The sequence below is a fragment of the Anopheles moucheti genome, chromosome 3 (genome assembly GCF_943734755.1).
Source record: "Anopheles moucheti chromosome 3, idAnoMoucSN_F20_07, whole genome shotgun sequence".
NCBI classification, from domain to species: domain Eukaryota; kingdom Metazoa; phylum Arthropoda; class Insecta; order Diptera; family Culicidae; genus Anopheles; species Anopheles moucheti.
The window spans coordinates 42,808,083-42,829,311 of NC_069141.1; the positions used below are offsets into that span (position 1 = coordinate 42,808,083).

At 41.0% G+C, this 21,229-nt stretch overlaps 5 protein-coding genes across 5 annotated transcripts; 2 read left to right on the forward strand and 3 right to left on the reverse strand.

Moving 5' to 3' along the window:
- Window positions 1-4,034: 4,034 nt before the first annotated feature.
- On the forward strand, window positions 4,035-4,910 carry LOC128305330 (uncharacterized). Its single transcript, XM_053042718.1, has 4 exons — window positions 4,035-4,107; window positions 4,177-4,476; window positions 4,563-4,699; window positions 4,767-4,910. Exons 1-4 carry the CDS (start codon window positions 4,035-4,037, stop codon window positions 4,908-4,910), a joined length of 654 nt encoding a protein of 217 aa, XP_052898678.1.
- A 5,443-nt stretch (window positions 4,911-10,353) lies between these two features.
- Window positions 10,354-11,224, forward strand: LOC128305329 (pupal cuticle protein Edg-84A-like). The gene is made up of 2 exons (XM_053042715.1): window positions 10,354-10,365; window positions 10,499-11,224. Exons 1-2 carry the CDS (start codon window positions 10,354-10,356, stop codon window positions 11,222-11,224), a joined length of 738 nt encoding a protein of 245 aa, XP_052898675.1.
- A 2,090-nt stretch (window positions 11,225-13,314) lies between these two features.
- On the reverse strand, window positions 13,315-13,972 carry LOC128305332 (larval cuticle protein A2B-like). Its single transcript, XM_053042720.1, has 2 exons — window positions 13,905-13,972; window positions 13,315-13,845 (listed from the first exon to the last, which is right to left on the reverse strand). Exons 1-2 carry the CDS (start codon window positions 13,914-13,916, stop codon window positions 13,315-13,317), a joined length of 543 nt encoding a protein of 180 aa, XP_052898680.1. The 5' UTR covers window positions 13,917-13,972.
- Window positions 13,973-17,378: 3,406 nt separating this feature from the next.
- On the reverse strand, window positions 17,379-18,011 carry LOC128305343 (larval cuticle protein A2B-like). The gene is made up of 2 exons (XM_053042733.1): window positions 17,914-18,011; window positions 17,379-17,846 (listed from the first exon to the last, which is right to left on the reverse strand). The coding sequence occupies exons 1-2, from the start codon at window positions 17,923-17,925 to the stop codon at window positions 17,379-17,381; spliced, it is 480 nt and encodes a 159-aa protein (XP_052898693.1). The 5' UTR covers window positions 17,926-18,011.
- Window positions 18,012-20,063: 2,052 nt separating this feature from the next.
- Window positions 20,064-20,564, reverse strand: LOC128305334 (larval cuticle protein A2B-like). Its single transcript, XM_053042722.1, has 2 exons — window positions 20,553-20,564; window positions 20,064-20,459 (listed from the first exon to the last, which is right to left on the reverse strand). Exons 1-2 carry the CDS (start codon window positions 20,562-20,564, stop codon window positions 20,064-20,066), a joined length of 408 nt encoding a protein of 135 aa, XP_052898682.1.
- Between the last annotated feature and the right edge of the window lie 665 nt (window positions 20,565-21,229).

Sequence of the window (21,229 nt, forward strand, 5' to 3'; positions counted from 1 at the left end):
CGCTAAAGGATACGTTCATATACATATGCATTAACAGAAGCTACATTGAATTCATGAATCGTCGGTGCAACCGACGGCTGCACTTCGTAGCCTCTTGCAAACACTCGCAAGATAATGCTCATCGCAAATAACGACAAGGACATGCACACGCTCCTTTGCCGGCCCACGACCGGCTCGTGTTGCGAGCGGCCCACCAAAGGCCATCCGTTGCAGCCATACTGCTGATGCAATGATAATAATAGAGTGCAAAAGGAAAGTGTACACGGCGCTCGGTTGTGGAAGGCTCGTAAAATTTTAAACATCATTTGCCCTGCGCAACGAAAGTTTGTAGCGTGGAGGGCAACTTAAAGACGGCTCGCTAGGTTGCAAGCAATCGGTAGAAAAGAAATCTTTTTGATTTGATAATGAATCTTTAAGGGTATCTACGTTATGCAATGGGACGGATACGTACGATTGTTGCCGGCAATAAGATTATACCAGAAAGATAATCTTATCGCCTGATTTCCTCCTTACAAACATACGATTTCTGAAGTATTTGCTAAAAATTGAGCATGATACAAATAGGTTACACAGAATATGGCTGTACTTCAATGTTTCACTAATTATTAGTAGTATCAAAAAGGAGTAGAAGCTTAATGGGACCAATTCAAGCTATAAGTTCTTACCACTCTTCTCAAACGTTACAGCATGTGGTTTGACGCAGAATTAAAAATTTTATATAAAATTCTCATCCCTTCTATTTTGTTCCGTAGGTCCAAATAATCATCTTCACTGTATGGCTTAGCTGCTTATCGTGCGTTATGCAGACATAGATCGATAAATATTTACCATGCGGAAACCTCAGTCTCCCAGGACAATCGTTAATGTTGGGTTGCATACGAAATGTTTGGAAACTTCTCATCCCCCGCCGCGCTAGGATAGATTGCAAACTTTGAACTCGTTTCCTCCGCTCCACGTTACGGGCTCCTCCATGCTATCCCTTCCTTCCTCGACAGCACCATCAACACGATTGGGGTACCGATGTACCAGCCGCGTTAAGATGGGCTTGCCCAACATGCTGGCTATTCTGGCTGACACTCATCAATAAAGTCTCTAACATACTAGCGCTGCTAAGCATCGCTGCTTAGCCACAATAGGCTCGATAGTTTAGTGCTTTAGCAGCTGTCGAAAATGGCAAACGGATCCGGGTTCTATCTAAGCTACGCTTTTAACAGTGTGGCATTGAGATGCGAATCGGGGTGCTCTTATCAAAGAGCAAAAATGTCCGAACAAAAACGGTTTGACAAGGGTGTGTTTTTAACGAAACGCATGACCACGATGGATGTCAAGGATCATTCGTTTGCTCAGTTCCATGCGACGATGCTCCGAGCAGTTGTATATTTCCCAGGAGGAAATGTAGGTCACGGTTGGGTTTTTGTTTTTACTATACCACCACTTTGAAATGACCGGCCGAAAGGCAAACTGTTGCCAAAAGGAAATTATGTTATATATTTTTCTTGCGCGGCTTTGCTGACTCTGTTACATTGGATACTATTCGCTGAAAACCCAATTGTGCATTGTCGGCAGATTAAACCACGTAATACAATAAGTTGATGAGGAAATGTATGCAAATTCTTATGAAAAACTTCCATCGAATGAGCATAAGAAACTCATAGCCGGCCCGCTTATGAAACAACTTAAATTAGAATGCATTGGTACGTGATTGAAAAGACTACTTACTGTAATCGTGGTAGTATTGAATATTGGTTCACGTAACCAGAGGTGATGTTATCACCATCACTCGCTCCTGGAGTTGTTATTCAGTTATCAGCGAATATTCCGCTTATTTCACTTCAATTCAATTCGTAACACAAAACACACATTTGTCGCCAACCAAACCGAATACGGTGCTTGTTAACAGTTTTTGGAATCCATGTAAAACATCACTATTGTACAAAACTTCACAATTAGTTTTGCTCTTTAGGTTTCCTCTCAGCAAGAAAAATGTACCTTTGAATTTCTTTCAGCTTTTTTACAGACCACACTTGAGCATTTCCCACACGAACTATGAATATTCTTTCAGCAAAACCTACATTTCACTGAAGCCGAGGTGGAACCAACCCTAGACGGCCATTTTTAGTGGCAAAATATGTAGCATTGTTTTGACGAGCAGCGCTGAGACAGAACACGGACACCGGACTGACGAAAACTAGCTCTGTTTTCCGTGCACTGTTACGCCAGTCTGGGTGCGTGTTGGTGTGTGACATAACGATACTACACACTTTCTTCACCCACACTAAAGCGCAATCGTATCCTAGCCGTATCCTGTGAGGGAAACCGTTTGGAGGAAACGGATAGCACACGGATATCACTGTTTTATTTCACCGTTTTGCAGTTACACCACTCCTTGTGCTTGATATAAAACATATTTTTTTGTGAATCACTGATGCAGCGTATCCTTTTTCATAAGAAGACGAAGGATCCTTTCAACACGTGCCATTTGTCATTGTGAGCAGGATGGCAGGTGGTATGTTTATGTTGTGCTGCGCATGTGCTGCGGCAATTTTTATTTGGACATTACTTACACTCTTACACCTTGTTGACAACTTATAGGCTTTGGATAAAGGATCCGGCATTTGTCAGATTTGGATTTAATTTTTCATATTCTATTGAAACAACCAAAACAAAACAAGTGTCATATAAGGCCAGTTGGCATTTTTCTGTTAATTGAAGCCTGTGTATGTTACTTCATAATCACTCAGAAACGTTGTACAGTCACACATGAAAATTATGTCATTCTTAGTAAAGTAGCCGACAAGCAATAATTAGTAAATAAGTTATTTAAATTAAGTTATTAAAATTTGTGAAACATACATGTATTGCAAAAAGATAGAAGGACACCAATATACTCCAATGAGAAAGTTAAAGATATTGAAACACTTTTGTACTTTAACTGTACATCTCTAGCTAAAAGAATACAGAAAATCCAAGCGAAGCGAAATCGAGCAGTGATGTCAAAGTAAAGTTTGGAAATTTATCCACGTGTGCGACACTTGTGTTTCGTGAAATATTTCAACCAATACTTTCTTGACCCGTCCCTAGGTGGCGCTGCAGTGAAAAGCATCGAAATAACTCTAAAAATGTTTGCTTTTGACAAATCTTTTAAATGCCACAGATAATTCTGAAGCAATGCAATGGTATGATGTTAAAATAGAAGGGAATATCATTTTTATTGTTTATGTAAATAAACCATAGCACGTTAAAAACCTGCATCGCACTGATTCTATCAATACACTCAACATCCAATGATCCAGGGTTCGGCACACCTTTCAAGTACCAGATAGTAGAAACAATTCCGATGATATGCACCAGACATTTCAAACGAGTTTTCAGACACATTAAATATGTGATATTATAAAACCATGGTGAAATATTTATTATAATTTACCCAAGCTGCATCTCTTTCTCACCGCAACAAAACAAAAATAATGCGGAGCAAAATCCTAAAAATAATTATAAATGTGCATTCGTGGTTCAGTATTAAAAAACTGCTCAAAAAAACGAACATGAATTCAATACAAGAATTTGTTGATAAACTTAACCGTCCAAAACTTAACTATCTTGACCAATTGTAAGGTAGTGGTTGAAACATATTAAACCAGCTATCGGCATAATTTAGGTTTATTAGTATTATGGTCGTTTTATTTTTTTAGACAACTCATCATTTTGAAGTGGAAATTTTGAAGGGAAAAGATGGACAAACATGACACATTTGATGACGATGATAATTCCCATTGAAAGATTGTTAATGCCGTTGTAAAAAGATGTGCGTGTATGTTTTTTTCCTTGATGTTATGTTGTTTGGAAAGGTTTTGGCGGGTCGCCCATTGCCGACCCCTGATCAACCGTGTACATCCCCCAGACGCTCTCCAGGCGAAATAATCTTATCAGTAAATCTTATGCTCTGAGCCGATATTATGATAACCTGTTTCAGCGTACCTTCACGGCCGTGTGAACTTTTTGCAGAAACGGTGACAGTTAACTGGTGACGAGTCATGGACAAATATGAGGAGAACATTTTACGGCTAAACAAAAAAATTCGTGATTTAATTACTCAACTAGACAGTTGTGGGTGCAGCAAGCTTCTAAGCTCTAAAAGTACAGTGCAATACAATACCAATGCTGGTTTTATTTCAGTGGATACAAAACATCGTAAACTACAACAAGAGAACAGTGTGCTAGTGGAGGATGTTGCCGACTTCCGGGTACAATATGCACTGGCCGAGGAGGGACGCCTGCGATGCAAAACGGTACTAGAAAAGGAAATCGCTAGTAATGCTGAGCAGTACGAAGCGCATGCTTTGCTTAAAAAGCGTTACAATGATCTTATTCACGAGTACATTGCACAAAACCAGAAGCTCAAATCCTACGAGCAAAGCGCAAAGGAAGCGAAACAATCGAGAGCGAAAAGGAAACAGGTCCCAGTGCAAATTATTGGTACGCATCCAGGCTTCGGTGAGGTAAACGGTACAACCACGTGGACATTTAGTAAAGATCGTGTGTCTCTAATGCTTCATTCACAGGTAACCTCGCCGACATAGGAAAGCCCAAAGCCATGGAGGACAAAGTCACTACTCTCGAGCATAGATGCAGTGCTTTGGAAAAGGAACTCTACAAAGCGTATGACACAATTGATGATTTAGAGTTCGAGTTAGAATCGGTAATGACAGATGTTCTAGTTTCAGCATGTTTTTTTGGAAAAGTCTAATGATGGCATTTTCTTCTAGATCGACCATCTTGAAACAACTAATGAACGGTTGGAGCGCCAAGTAAACAAATTGAAAGCTCAGTTGGATTTATGCTGTTGCGAGCCACTGACACCTGTCAGTGCCAACATTGTGACCTCATCCTTGAATCAAGCTACATTGTAAGCTACTTTGCTTAAACACACAATCTTAGGGCGTAGTAATCATTATCCAGCTCGAGTTTTATATCACTCATCAAATTTTTATTGTATTTCTGTTTCTACTAAAAGCTTTCCATTTGAGAGTGTACAAGCCACCCAACAAAGCACAACAGACGAATGATGTGAGGTAAGCGAAGCCCTCCTTTGATACCGATTGAATACTAAATCCATTCGCCAATTCGACTCTACTGGACCCCAGATTCTACGCCCATACGGGTCAAACCATGAACATTTTACAATGCCTACGGCAATCACAATCGCGCTCAAGAAGGACATCTAAAATATGGCCCGATCAATTCATTAACTATCTCCGAATGGTCAACCACCATACTGACGTCGTCTCCTTAGGCTACGCTGGACTCATTCGCTTGCAATTCTTCCCGGCCAATTTTCTTAGACCATATTTCGGCGTACATTGCCATATTTCGGCACTCCGACATCCTTGCTGTTTCGCTCGCCCGCGAACCCGTCTACCGGCGCTTTATCGGCACTTAAACGAATTGTTCCCATTTTTAACTGCGAACTATATGCACGTGTAAAAAAATCCTTACCCTCAGTCACACAGGTCGCCACGGGTGTTCGAAACCGAACACCCCGTAAGTGAGAGCTTTTCAAGGCTGAACGCAACTGAAGAAATGTCCGACAGAGCAAAGAAAGGGGTCGACAAAAAATTGAGGCTGATTTTAAAAGCGAACGAAACCGTCCATGTCTACCATGCTTCTTTCGTTGGTCGTTCCGTACTAATGAAAAAAAATATTTAAAAAAACTACACTGACACAATCTTCTACTGACAGATAGGTGCTCCCGGAGAGTAAATAGTTCGCGAAATGACTTAGCCACCGAGGTCGCCAGAACGATCATACCTTAGGACCAGGTTGCGGTAAAGGCAAACGGTAACACAATCGCAGACATTCGTTCGAGTCCACGCACAACTATTTTCTTGATTGCTATGTTTACTCACTGGTTGGCATGGGAACCAAATGAAAATTGCCCTATTTTTCGGCCATGAATTTTACAAATCATCAATTATCCAAATGTTGCTACAGTACAAGAATTTTCTTCGAACACATAACATTTAAACCGATTAAATAGCTATATCGGTTGCGAATAACTCCATTCAAAACACTTTTCAATCCACCTTTTCATTTGCTGATATATTCCGCGAGACAGGTAAATGAACCAATTACTAGGAGTTCACCAATAATCATTCAACATCGGCATGCTTTCGCTCGTACTCTGGTACGTACTACGTACTATGCAGGCCGTCACCATGCATGTGGGTGACTGGTGACCTCTTTCACAAACTGTGCCTCGCATATGCCCGCGAGGGTACCTTAACAACAAAGCTGATCGAATCTCGTAGATTACAGTTCCATTTTTCACGGTCGAGGACTCGATCGAATATCGTGCTGCTTTTGCTGTTACATCATTTGGCCACCGATGCTGGAGCGACTAGGCATTTAGCAATATGTTGCTTATCCTCTCTATTTCACGAATAATGTTGTGTGTTTGCTATTATTTTTGTAGCAAAAAGCAAATGAAATATCCCCAATTTTGCATAATGATAATGATTTTGGCTAAGCCGTCCGACGGCCGTATGCTATGGTGCATTAACATTTCCCATTCGCAGAATACGCATAGAATGTGACACTACGAATTAAAAAAGCAAATTTATTGTACTCCGCACATACGAGAGTAATATAAAATCCCTATTCTGCACTGTTTGCACGATAACTCAAAGATGTTTGCGATTCAAAGTTTAAATAGATTAGAATAACCTTTTTCTTCCCTACCTTCCGGGGATAACTAATCTATTGGTAACACAATGCCACCAATAACCCTCGTTACAAATAGAATTGAGCTAAACAGTTACAAAAATAATCAATCAAACCTATATCGGTGATGAAAACAATGCATACAGTATCTTAAAAAATCAGAGTAAAAGAAGCCTCCACAAGTGCTGCACGTAAAGCCGGCTGCGCATTTCGCGTTGAAACAGCGAGCGCAAAGTCAAGTTCACGGCTTCCTGTCCACCAAATCTTCTTCGCACGACGCTTCTTCAGTTTGCCTTTAATTTCCATTCATTTATGCAACGGTAGTAGTGGAACTGGTTTGAACAGAGATAACCATGTAGCGAACGCTACCGAAGGAAGGATTTTATTGCATGTTATTTAATTTCAGCGTACATATTTGTGTGTCGACATACCGAATACATCTGTGGTACATCTTCCAACTACATAACAATAGGGTTTCGTTATTTTAAATGCTTATGAATATGAAAAAAAATATGAAATTATGAATAGTTGGTACGATGTACTGCCCGATCGCTTTTCCATTAATACAAAATTGTATGCCTTCAAGGTTTAACAAGTTTACAATGTATAACAAGTTAGCAATACGGCCGGGCCGTTCTTGGAGAAATAAGAAAAGGTTTAAGAAGTTTAACTTACTTGTTAAGTATAATCTATCATAATCTAAACCTTACCTAATTTGTCCTAGCAGAGAGGGTTGAACTGAACCGTACATAAAAAGAAGCAGGAAGTAAAAAGAAATGAAAGAAGAGGTAAAAGTCAAAGTGTGGTGAGCAGAACATGGTCCCGTCAATACAAACGTCCAAGAAGGGCCGGAATAACAATGGATTAGGTGATTGGGTGAGATGTATAGGGTCAGTGATTTCTTGGGCAACACGCACACCAAGCACACCAAGGATGATCGAATCCCTTGTGAATTTGGAATCAATATGTTAAATAAAGTCCTTGAGAACTTGGAAGCGCACTCGACTTGAAGCTGTGCTAAGGAGTAGGAATATATACTGGGCATTCATATGTCAACCAAACAAAATATAACTAAACAAACTAGAAAGGGTATATACGCAGCAAACTCCTGAGATAATGTTCTGATTATTATGTTTGTTTTGTAAAACAATCCTTAATTTAAGACTTTAATTTCCGGTTGACAACATGCTCCTTCCCCGATACTTTAATGTAGCCAAAAATATCACTACCCGATAACCAAAGAAATAGTAACTACTAAGGTATGGCACATTACTGCAATTTTGTTCGTAATACAATTTCGCTCCCAAATATATCCTAAACTGGCATTGCTCCTTTACGATGTCTTCATACAATAATTTTCGTTTGTCAACCAAACTGCGACAAAGGTACGTGTTACAGCAGTGTCACGCTCTTCGTAAATTATGAATGGACGAAATAAGACATTAAATCAAGGTCGATCCGTTGATGAGATGTTGAATAAGATGTTCGACGGTGGTGTGCAAAAATCTGTCTCCATCCGTGAGTTTCACTCAGTTGAACGAACTTTTGCACATGATCATAGATCGCAGATTGAACATTGCGATCATTTGGGTCGGTTTGCATCGTTTACGATTGCGGCGCAACGGTTATAAACGCCGTGTCGCGAGATGTCAGTCAACCATCGCTGCATGCGACACGGAGCACCACGGCTTCGAGGGGTTGGAATAGGCAAAGATTGAAAAATTTAAAGAACGCATTTCCCGCTCTCCTTTTCGATCGTACCATTCACAAATATCGTTGTGGCGGTTCCGTTGCATAATGCCAACAACGCCAGCTACCATCGGTTGACCCTTTTCCAGCGACCACCTATGATCGTTGGAAGAATCAATATAACGGTATGATCGTCTGTTTACTTAACATACATGTCATAACCAACCTGCGTTTGGACCTCAGACAGATCTGATGGTTTGTAAGGGGAAGGCGATCGTAAGAAAAATGTTTACTGATTGATGAGTACGAAGTATTCAAGGTGTATCATTATCGTATTCGTACGTACTAATATTTACGATCTCCATACAATACAGTAGAATGTAGGAAAGCTATTTAATTCCTCAACTCTCACGGTTACTGTTTCAAACAAACATACCGTAATGTATGCAAATTGCGTTTCTCGTGATTATCCAGTTAGCTCATATTTTTGTTTCCAAAAAAAAAGTTACATTGGTTGATCTGATTCATGAAGGCGCACCTCACATCCAACAATAATTGAGACATTTTGCTTTCTGATTAATGGATACAACTAACATGATTTATTGAGTGATTCATGCTCTTTACCATTGGTTAACCATCTGCTCTTACAGATCATGCATATAGAATATATTTTATTTTATAACATTGTATTATGATGGTATCATGACTATCTTTATATGACCTCAATGAAATCACAACTTGCCTTCAAGATGTACCCAAAAACTAAGGAATGAAATGAATGTCATAGGCTTTAGGATGTAGGTTTGCTAGATATGGGTTTCCTTCGGCTTAGCTTCAAGCGATCATACCTCAGGCATATGTGTCCTTCTGGACTTGACACGGAATTCCGCCCATCGATCCATCTTCCATTGATCGTTCACTAATTGATAAATGTTCAGATTCAAGCTTCATGTGTCGAAATGCCTATCTGGCTGGACGGCATTACTAGTATGCCAGGGTGTGGGACCTTGCGGGAAGATTAATTAGAACACGTGTGAATATAAAACCACATTCAGCGCATACTGGTCGTGCCAGCCCTAATCTCAAAGGGTGTCATAGCAGAAAAGGATCATACATCACGTGAACTTGAACTGTGTATGCTTCGTCAACGGCTACATGACGGAGGTACTCATTAATTATCTTCTGCTAACCATCGGTTGACCCTCAGTTATGGGTTGAATGTTTGAGACCGCTCTGGTCTAATATAAACACCTTGCCGCAGGCAACGGGCAGTGGTATTGCATTTCCATCGGGGTAATGTTTGAAACCTATGCCCAATGCTCACAAAATTGAAACATTCGACGGAATCCATCGCCCCTCTCTGCATGGCTTTGACCCCCAAAACGCTTCCCCAGCGATATGCGTGTCATATGGATCATTGTCCCTACCTCTTCGTACATGCCATTGGCACCGGATGCTAATCCGGAGTAGAGTGGCGCTTTGAGCCCTGTGGCAGCAAAAAGGTGTGGTTAACGCCCGGAATAATGATCTCATCGGCTGGCGTAAATCCCCTTCTCCGTGTTGGTGGTGCGGGTTCACCTGTTAGCATGTATGGTCCCAACCATCCGAGCTAGCTGACCCAAGGGGTTAGAGTGAACGAGACAGGCCATCGGGGTAGCCGCGGCATTGTGACACATTTCACCAAAAATTAGTGCAACCCCCGGCGAGATTCAGGCGGTTCGGTCTAAAGTCTGCAGGGCTTTTTTGCCTTGCCTCCTGGGCCTCGGATGACGGGTTGGTTCCGTTGGTCCCTTGAACTAATCTGTAGCAGTTTGCTGAATTCAGTATATAAAGTGAATGTTGACTTGGGAATTAGCACAGTTTACCAAAGCCATCCAGTCGGCAAAGATCGGTGTCTAGTGTTTCGGTGTGTCCTACAGCATCCTTGCTAGTTCGTCAGTCGTGATGGCTTTCAAAGTGCGTATATCCAACAAAGTGATACCATTATGCAGTGCTTTGTGAATAATTGCGTGTGCTGTTACTATCATAACGCACCACTGGACATGGCAGTTACTAACGAACACGTTTCATTGTTGTCCACTTTCTTTAGTACGTCGCTTTGTTTGCTCTTATCGCTGTGGCCAGTGCCCAGCATTACCAGCAGTACCAGCAGCCCCAGTACCATCACCAGCCGGAATACCACCATTATCAGCCACAGCCACAGCACGTGGTTTACAAGCAGCCCGCTCTGCTTAAGACTGTTCAGCCTGCCCTTGTCAAGACCGTCCAGCCCGCTCTGGTCAAGACGCTGAAGCATGTCGAATATCCTGATGCCCCGGCCGAGTACCAGTTTGCGTACGATGTTCACGATGACCACACCGGAGATGTCAAGAGCCAGCAGGAGGAACGCCACGGTGATGTCGTCAAAGGACAGTACACCCTGATCGACGCTGATGGTTATCGTCGCATCGTGGACTACACCGCCGATGATCACAACGGATTCAACGCCGTCGTCCGCCGTGAACCTGTTGAGGGCCACAAGGTGGTAAAGACCCTTGCCCCGGTTGCTAAGGTTGTTGCGCCAGTTGCTAAGGTATACGCTGCTCCAGCCGTCACGAAAGTGTTCGCTCCGCAGCCAGTGCACTATCAGCACCAACCCGTCCAGCAGTATTACCATGCTCCGGCTCCCGCTAAGGTGTACGCACCGGTCGCTAAGCTAGCGCTGCCGGCCGTCGCTAAAGTTGCTGTCCCAGTGGCCAAGGTGGCGTACGCTCCCCATCACGAAGCCGTTAACCACGTCCAGTTCCACGGACCGTCGAGCAACTATAACTACTAAGCGGTCTACACGTTGTCACACACGACTGTGATGGATGTCCGCAACAGATTTGGATTATGATGAAACAAACGATGGAATGGCCGCTGTGTTAACTAATTGTAAATATGAGTGTATATAAGGTGCCTACCAATTTGAGAACGATGGCGCTGTAATAAATAACGAAATACAACTGATGTGTTTTTGAAGTTGAAACTTACTTGCAGACTACTCTCTTATTGTCCTTCTTCAAATTATCTCACTGGCGCAATGTTAGTTAAACCTCTCTAAGGGGCGGCCAGGTGATGTATCCCCTTGATCCTTGATCCCCCGAAGCAAGGACGGCTAGTCCAGCTACAAATGATGTTTAATGTTTAATGTTTATTAATTAATTCGTCCACCGAGAACGGTTTAACGAGGATCATTGTTTAGAATTACAATAAACGCAAAAAACTTTTAAATTGAGACATGAACATCGTAAAATCGAACTGACACGAACATTGATTGAAGCGTCTAATCATGGCTTTAAGTGGCGCGTTACTAACGTATACTGTGTTAGCGCGAGTTTCGTGCAACATTTGTCGATATCTAGATACCGATCGCGGAACAGCAAACGGAATCCTACTTACTAGCGAGGGATCATCTATGTTTCCTAGTAGTAGTCCTGCAATAAAGATGACCTGAGCTCTGCTGCGCCTGACTTCTAATGTTTCCATGCCCAAAAGAAGGCAACGCTGTTTGTAGGGTGGTAGCAAGGATGCGTCTGCCCAACCTAGCTTGATAGTAAAATGAATCTAGTAAGCCGAAAATGGCAGGCAGTAGGTTGTTATGGCAAGAAGAAAAATAATTTCACCTCTATCTAAATATATTTTTCGTGATCAACATTCTATCTAGAACCAAAAATAAACATACATAGATATTCCGTAGCTTGACATCTTGACTAATAATTAAAACTTTAACTGAGGTGCAGATGCAACAAGGTGCAGATAATACCATAACAATTATTTTTCAACGTTTTTACAGGAAACGTTCTTGATTATTAATGTTATGTTACTATACACTTACGTTACATTGTAATTATCGCTTTCATACTGTCCTAGTTTACTCTTCTTATGTTGTCGTAGACTAAGATAATGTAATCAATGCGACAAATAAAATATTTAATACTGATGAATAAATACTACTATATTTACTAATAGATAAACTTTGCTTTAAACTTTGATAAAGTTAAATTGGTAAGTTATTAAATAAATAAATTAAATAAAGTTAATAATTAAACTACGATACGATTAATAATCAATGCTTCAATGCTTCCTTCAGATGTAGATATTCTGCAGCCACCTTAACACACAGAGTTAAAACGTACCTTTACTTATTTGTAACATTCCATTAGCGCGATGTTTACATCAGTCAACGTTAAATTTCCGTGACTTCCTTAATAAACGAAAAATTCATAGGAAATAAAAAACTATTAATTTTTATTTTCCTCCTTTTTCGGATTTTGTATAAGCCAAAGTATATTACCACACTTGCTTTATCAATCCAAACCAAAGAATTTCGTCCGATTGGTTTCAGGAATGACCGTTTAAACCGAATTTTCGATTCTTGTTTACAGCATCACGTAGCTGAAACGTGTTTAAAAATTATGATTTTCATTATTGCATCAATCGAAATATGAACATCAATACACAATCTATAAAAATGTGTAAATCTTTATTTTTAAAAGATTTTTGTTAATTTAGTTAAAACTATTTCAATCTTTCATTTATACTTCGAAAAACTGTCCACAATGAAGTACGTTTAGAATACCCAAATCGTGTTCATGTGGTTGTTATAATTGTTTTCTTTCACGCTAAGCTGCCTCGCCAGATGGTCTACTTTTCAAAAAGTATAACGAGCAACGTTAACCAAATATACGTATGGAACATGGCGCTAGTACTTCAGAAAGTATTACAGTGTATAGATTTGTTTCTTTTTTATTTACATTGTATTCGTATTACAATTGAACTAGCATGAATGGAAGATGAAGCAGCATGACATGAAAGGTGAAAATAGACAATAGGTCCGATTTAGATTACTCCGTTGAAGCGTTGTCTTATCGATCTAATAGCCGCTTAGTAGTGCTGGTCGTAGTGAGGCTGATGGCTGTAGTGAACCTGAGGAGCGATAACTTTAGTGATCGGAGCGCTGTACACCTTGGCGACAGGCAGAGGGGCAATCACTTTGGCAACTGGGGCGATGGTCTTGACGATCTTGTGTCCCTCCAGGGGCTCACGGCGGACGACGGCGTTGAATCCGTTGTGCTCATCGGCGGTGTAGTCAACGACACGACGGTGGCCATCGGCATCGATCAGGGTGTACTGGCCCTTGACATCATCACCGTGGCGTTCCTCCTGCTGGCTCTTGATATCTCCGGTGTGTTCATCATGCACGGAGTATTGGAACTGGTACTCAGCCGGGGCTTCTGGGTATTCGACGTGCTTGACGGTCTTGACCAGAGCGGGCTGGACGGTCTTGATAAGAGCAGGCTGGATGGTCTTGACAACGGCCGGTTCATGATGGTACTGGTGGTACTGTGGCTGGTAATGGTGTGGGTCGTAGTGCTGAGCACTGGCAACAGCCAGGAAAGCTACGACTGCCAGAAACTGCAAAAAATCATATTATTGTACATTTCGAAATGATACATCCATCTGACTGTTCTTACTTTGAATGCCATTTTCTATTATTGCTGATTGAGAAGTCTCGTTACCACTCTGCTCGACTGTGTCCTACTGAAGGCTTTGAATGAACTGATGCTGATTTGATGCAAAAATTCGCTATTTATATCCGATGCGATCGGGTCCCCCAAATTGTTGAACTATCAACCCCTAGTGATCGGTTGCAGGTCGTGCGTTGTCAGTAGTGTTCCACGGCGTATTCTTGCCAGTTTGCCACTTCCAATCCTTCACATCGCTTCAATATTCGCCGGTTGCTATTTTTTGCCATCATTGATTATCTTTCGAAGTTTTTTGGCTACCCTTCCTACAATCTGTCCGGTCAGATAGTTCGTTTTGGGCAGTACATGCAAAATATGAGTTTTGTTATTTTTCCCCGCCTGCCCGCTGCCATCTCTTCGCGAAATCACTCACGCATAACGCTTGCGGGCATGATTCAGATGTTGCAAAAATCTGTCTCCCTACCATACTGAAAACCACCAAGCTGTAGGGTCAGCGCCGTAAAGCGGGTAGACGAGTCGGTAAAACCTATTTAGTATGTCACTCAGTTCGGCCTCACAGATCCTCAGTGAGGCCAGACCTGCATAATGTGTCAGACTTACAATCTGAGAATGGAGAAGCATTCAATCAAGTACTTTATAAGTCCATATTTCCATAACTTCCATTTTGTATACGTTGCCGACACTATTTAAAGTTTTTTGATGCAGTTTTCGTAATATATAATAAAATAAATAAATCTATGTGTGACGCTAAACGGTATCCTACGCCCATTTGCTCTAAGGCTACCAACAAACGATGAAATATGTATTTATCCCATTACGCTAGGGTTGCGTGCTTGGAGATTTCAAATCGATCTCCCATGGAGCATGAAAGATGCCTCCGGTACAAAACCAATGCCTGATGAAGCTTTGGGTTAGGGTTTCTTTCAATTTTGGCAGCAATGTGCCTGAAGGTAACTTAGTCGTGCACACCATGACCTTAACATTCGATCCTTAGCTCAATTTCCCACGGAATCAGTTTGTCAAAATGGCCCGTTTATCCGAAAGGGTTGTGTTATGATGATCCCGTGGTTAGCTAATGATGAAACAATTTGGCTACGACTAAAGCGATTGCAGTGGCACATTCTGTCTTACAAAACCGGCACAATGTGTAGGGTCGAATCTAATTTGTTTAAACTCAACAAAACTGGCATTATTTTGAAATATATTAGGGGTGACTAAAAGAAACCAGGGTTCTTGACATTTGGGAGACCCTAAACGCCTTTACATAAATGGATACGAAAAAGAATCTCGAATCTTAGTCAGCTCGAAATGCATTACGAAAAGTAAAATGTTAGTTTATTAATTATTGGTTGAATTTGAAAAACATTTAAGAATGTGTTATCAACATATAACTTTTATATATTAAACCAATTTTAGTAAAACATGAAAATTTACTTGATTTATTTTTATAGTTTCTGTGAATGTGCTAATATTTCGGTGATTTTTGATTGCAGTTCTATAATTTCTCTACTGGTTTGTTTTAAATGACTTTCTTAATTAACTTGTCCTCTCTCACGCAACAGGAACAGTGCAGTGAGTTAACCCATCCGGATTTTAACCTCGTACTTTATACTAATTTTCCAGCTATGCGGTAAAATTTTATATTATTTATTAACTATGGGAGCCATGACCTATTGAGTTGTTTAACGTATCATAACAAACCTCAGAAAACCAGTTCAGAATAATCAACTGATGGTATAGTTTTCACTGATAGAAAAATAGAATCCATAGAAAAGCAGAATTCTGCTCCATGTAATAGGTTTATGCTTATACTAGAAATAAAATATTGCTATTTTGTAACATTATTTCAACGCGTTATTGGAAGGTTTCGCAAATATGAATACTATTTATTTATTATTATTAAATGATACATCCATAGAAACAGCATTACGGTATGACCGATCTTTATCGAAAAAAACATCAAAAGAATCGTGAGTATTGCAAGTTATAACTTACAAGAAGTAAACATGTTTCAGATCAGTGACCTTCGCGTAATGTGTGTTAAACGCGTAATTTCCAGGAACATATTAGCAAGGGCCACTCCCATCCTTAATACGTGTAACGACTGATCGTACTCTCTCTGAGAAGGCAGTCCCAGACATTGACGTGTTCCCTTTTATATCGTCCATGGTTGTACTGCCGTTTTCACTTTCATTCCATTGACACACATATTTCTCACAAGCAAGCAGCTCAGTCAACGTTCAGTGCGACCGTTGTTCCTGTTACCCCTATCTGAGACCCACTATCCCTAGCCACATGCTGAGCCGCTGCTCCGAAATAAAAACTTGTTCCCCAGCTGCCGGCATCCCATGATCTCGATCGAACAATTTTGGATCAAGAGTATCGTGTTTCGATTATATAACACCACCATTCGACTACTTTCAAGGTTGCCTTTCGGCTTGTCCGAACTGTGCACAAGACCCAGAAGAGTTCGCTCGCCAACCACTACCTGGAGGCGATCGCGATCTTTTCCCCTTCCGAGGGTATGCACTCGAGAAAGAGAATGAACGAGAACGTGCTCCTCACGCATACGCTCCATCAGTGGAATCTGCAAATGCGAAAAGAAAAGTCCCAATTCTTGACTAGCAAGGGAGGGAAGGCGATCGCCACAAATCGGCCTCCCCAAATCTGGGGACTCGTATGTGACCCGGGGGCTGCGTTCGGTCATCCCTTCTCTTTCGTTTTGAACCACCTCGTCGATAATAATTGAGGGCTAGTCCACGCACTACAAAGCGATGGCAAGCAATCGTCCAACAAAGTAGTTCGGGTTTGATCCGACACTGTACAAACCCTTTCGACGACAGCCGGCCCGAACTCACGACTTGGCGTTCGAAGGCGTTATACTTTTACCGAAATTTCAACCGCCAGTGGCCTACGGGCAAGATACCCCCATTTTGAGAGTGCCACATGTTTTCTTTCGTTTTATTTTCATTTTTGGCAACAATCTGTGATCCGTAGAAACCTGTTCACCCGCGGTTTCGAGGTTATTTTTTTCCCTTCTTTACATCGCTTGAAATAGAGTATGCTCGACAAGTTCACCACTTGGCATGGTCACTTTCTTTGGAGGTGTGTGTTTTTTGTCTGATCTTCCTAACCAAACACACGGGAGACATGAATGGTTGCATCTTTCGTTGCGGGAGTTATGAATGTTGCTGTCAGATGCAATTACTAGCCATATTACCATACTCAACATGCAAATTTACCTACGTGCAGTAAAATGCGTTTCTTGTTTACATGCGCCGAGCAATACATGGTCGTGAGTTATGTGATTTACATCCCCAAAATCAGTCAGTGTACTGATGCTTATTTTTACAGCGATAAATATTCTAAATTCAAACAAAGGTAGTTATTGACAAAGGAAACATGTTACGCTACATTTATTGAAAAAGTACTGACACTATACGAACAGGGCAATAATCATGCTTAGTAGTGATAGGTAAGGCTTGGTGCAGAGAAGCTTACAGTAGCAACATGGGCCGGAGCGACAACCTTGGTAACAGGGACAGCATATTTGGCAACAGGCACGGCAACCTTGTAGGTAGGAGCTACATAGTGGGCAACCGGTACGGCTACTTTGGCAACTGGAACCACAGTCTTTACCAGCTTGTGTCCCGTCAGTGGCTCACGGCGGACGACGGCGTTGAATCCGTTGTGCTCATCGGCGGTGTAGTCAACGACACGACGGTGTCCATCGGCATCGACCAGGGTGTACTGTCCCTTGACATCATCACCGTGGCGTTCCTCCTGCTGGCTCTTGATATCTCCGGTGTGTTCGTCATGCACGGAGTACGAGAACTGATATTCGGCAGGAGCTTCCAGTTCAACTTTCTTAACCAAGGTTGGGAGAAGAACGGCATTGGCAACGCCCAGGACGGCCAAAGTAACGAAGAGCTAAGTAGAGAACATGTTTATTTTAATGATTTACTTTACTTAAATGTAATTAATACTCAATACTTACTTTGAAAGCCATTTCGGTGAGTGCTGCTCGGAATTGACTGTGAACTGTAACGAAGCTGTTGCTAACTGATGTAGTTCCGCTAGTATCTACTGCTTTTTATAGTTCGTTTTCTAACAAGTATTACTAAGCCATCCTACCACAAAGTTCCTACCAGCCAGGTTTACATCAAGTTCAACTACTTCTGTGGTAAAACCTGCATCTTACGCATGTCGGCGTGACAGTGGCATACATAAAACATTAAAAATCAAGCACCAAAAACCGGTGGCAGAAGAAACGGTGCATGCTCAGTCGTAGGTATTTGCTGTAATCGCGCCATAAAATCAACTCAATTTCATCCTAAATCTCTCGCTGTAACGTGAACCAGTTCTGGGTCTACGGCACCTCCATCCAGCTCCTAACAGCACCAGCCAAATTACGCTGCATTTCATCTACCAAATAATACGCCTCCCAGTCGTGCATCGAGCGAGATGTAACTGAAATCTAGCTGACAACTAAACAACCTTGCATTAGCGGCCACACTTACCCGCAAAAGACAACTTGCACCTACGCAAAGGACGCAGCGGCAACGCACACCTAAAACTCGTTTTCCAAACGGTTCTTCTGTTGCTGTCAATATACCGAAAAAAGTATGTTCGAAACGGGGCCAGAGGTGTAACCGACCATGTATATTTTTTCTTCCTTTTTTTCTTCAACTCTCACTACTTTATGTCTCCCGCGCACGAAATACTGTCACCAGTGCTATTACTTATTAATTTGTCACCTCATGGCACATGCCTTATTTGAGCTGAGCAAATAATCCTATTACCGCGTGTCTTGTATGTACTATATCTCACACTGTGCTATTGCAATGATTATGTAAGGCACAATTAAAGACACATTGGTAGCATCGCGCACTTCGCGTTTATTACAACGCCCATTCCGACGTCCAAAGGCGTGCCAATTTTGTCCAGATAATGTTAGGTCTTGGACGGATGTAAAGAATGGCTATTCTTGTCAGAATGGCCAGAGTAATAGTATAGTACAAGAGCAAAAAACATCGACTTGCTAATGAAGCAATCAAAAGTGAAGCGACAGTGAAATGCAACTGACTTCATTAACACAATTTCTCAAGAAAATGTGACATTGAAGCAAGGAAAAAATATGTTTGATTATGACTCTTAGTTTCTTTATGACAGCACAAGAGCACAAGATCAGATGTACTGTGCATCAATCGATTAACAGTGTCGCAGACTCGGACGCCTTAGATATGACCGAATTGAACAATTTCTCGTCATGTAGTTTCGATTTCTTGTTATATGATTGCAAACTTGATGTTTGTAAATCGTTCATCTACGAAGTTCTCAAAAAAATGTCTCTAGTCTAGCCAATTCCACTAGATATTGCAAACATTTTGCCACGTGTTGTCGAACAGACCTGACTCATTATTTAAAATGTTGTTGTTGGATTTTTTTTTAGGTTTTGGACCTCCTGGGTCGCTTTCGCCTCTCATTTTTTTAAAATAATTAATAGACTTTCAAGTGAAAAAATGTAAATGAATTATTAATGATACTACTGACCATCACTATAACTAATTAATATCAATGATAAGTAGTTTTTAATTAGAATGATAAAACTAATTAAAAAATTTAGACTAATTACTTTTCATATTTTTCATATCTTTTATTTCTTATTTTATATTATTTATTACAGCACTTAATTTGAAATATTAAAATCGTTCGCATCGTGTGCGCTGTTGTTTTCAGTTACAAGTAACATTTTCCTTTTATGCGATTATCTTTTTACTTGTGCTTATACGAAGTTGCAGTTCGTATGCTACCATGTTTGAATTTCAACTGCAGTATGATATTTTGTTTTCGTTCATTAAATAATTGTTGTTTGCGACATTATCGAATATTAAGCTCAATCTATTATGAATTCTGACTATTCAATCGTTGCTGTGACACGTTCTTACTTGATGTTTATTAGCAATATATGTCCAATTTCCTCTGCTGATATGCACATACTTCCATTATACTTCATCGGGACACTTTCGGAACACTAAAAGCTGAACTTCATTTGTAAAATACACAACTCCAATTATGAAACTTTATTTTCACAGTTTATTTCTATAAATGTTTAACTAGTTAAGTAATAATAATGAATGGGATATCCTAGTAATGGTACGAAGGGTAGGCAACCTTCGCCACTGGGACAGCGACCTTGGCGATCGGGGCGGCGTATACCTTGGCAACTGGAGCAATGACCTTGGCGACCGGGATGGCGGTCTTCACAGGTTCACGACGAACGACAGCATTGAATCCGTTGTGCTCATCGGCGGTGTATTCGACCACTCGGCGGTATCCATCAGCATCAATCAGCGTGTACTGTCCGACAACGTTATCACCGTGACGTTCTTCATGCTGGCTTTTGATATCTCCGGTATGGTCATCGTGCACGGAGTACTCGAAATGGTATTCGGTCGGAGTGTCCGGGTATTCGATGTGTTTGACGGCTACAGGAAGCACAGCAGCGCTGGCAGCGGCCACCAGAGCAAACAGCATACAGTACTAGTGAACATAGAGCAAATGATTAAATAAATATTATTTAAGCTATATGATATAAACCCCCAAAAACTATTACAAATAATGTAAAACACTTACTTTGAAAGCCATTTTTTGATAAAAATTGTTCAAAGTGTTGCGATGGCTTACTGATTGCAAGGAGTATCGGTCTGCGAATGATGGTGACCATTCAACATTTCAGATCTTTTATACAACGTTTTGCACAAAACAAAAATAAATAGTCACTACATGCAGAAACTGCCATTGAGGCTTTCATCGATATCAGACCTAAACAGGCAATTCCAATCTGGTCAAGCCAATTATCCTTGATCAGATAGTCTAAATAAACCACATACATAATCTAGCCATAAAATGTGCGCACATACTCACCATGGCTCACCGAGTATATACTATTTCCGACGTAGATGTTTGAGTTTTGATCTGATGGAGTTACATGTATCACCGACTTTTCGCCACCGTGATGTTCTACAGTAAAAAAATAACAAATTGTGTTAGTGTAGTTTTCGATTTCTATATAGTACAGTTCCATTGCAAATTTCGAGCACTAATTTCAATATGCTACCACATAGGGACTGGTACCGGGGATACAACGGATAAGTGAATAAAAAGGAATAGCCAAAATGGTGACCTGTCTGGTCTGTCTGGTGTCATGTACACACCTTTCGACAGCACGTGACTTTGCTGCAAAAATCGTGCTCGCAAATCTAGTAGCACATTTCCACCCGAATCAATTGAGATAGGCGTGGTAAAATCTG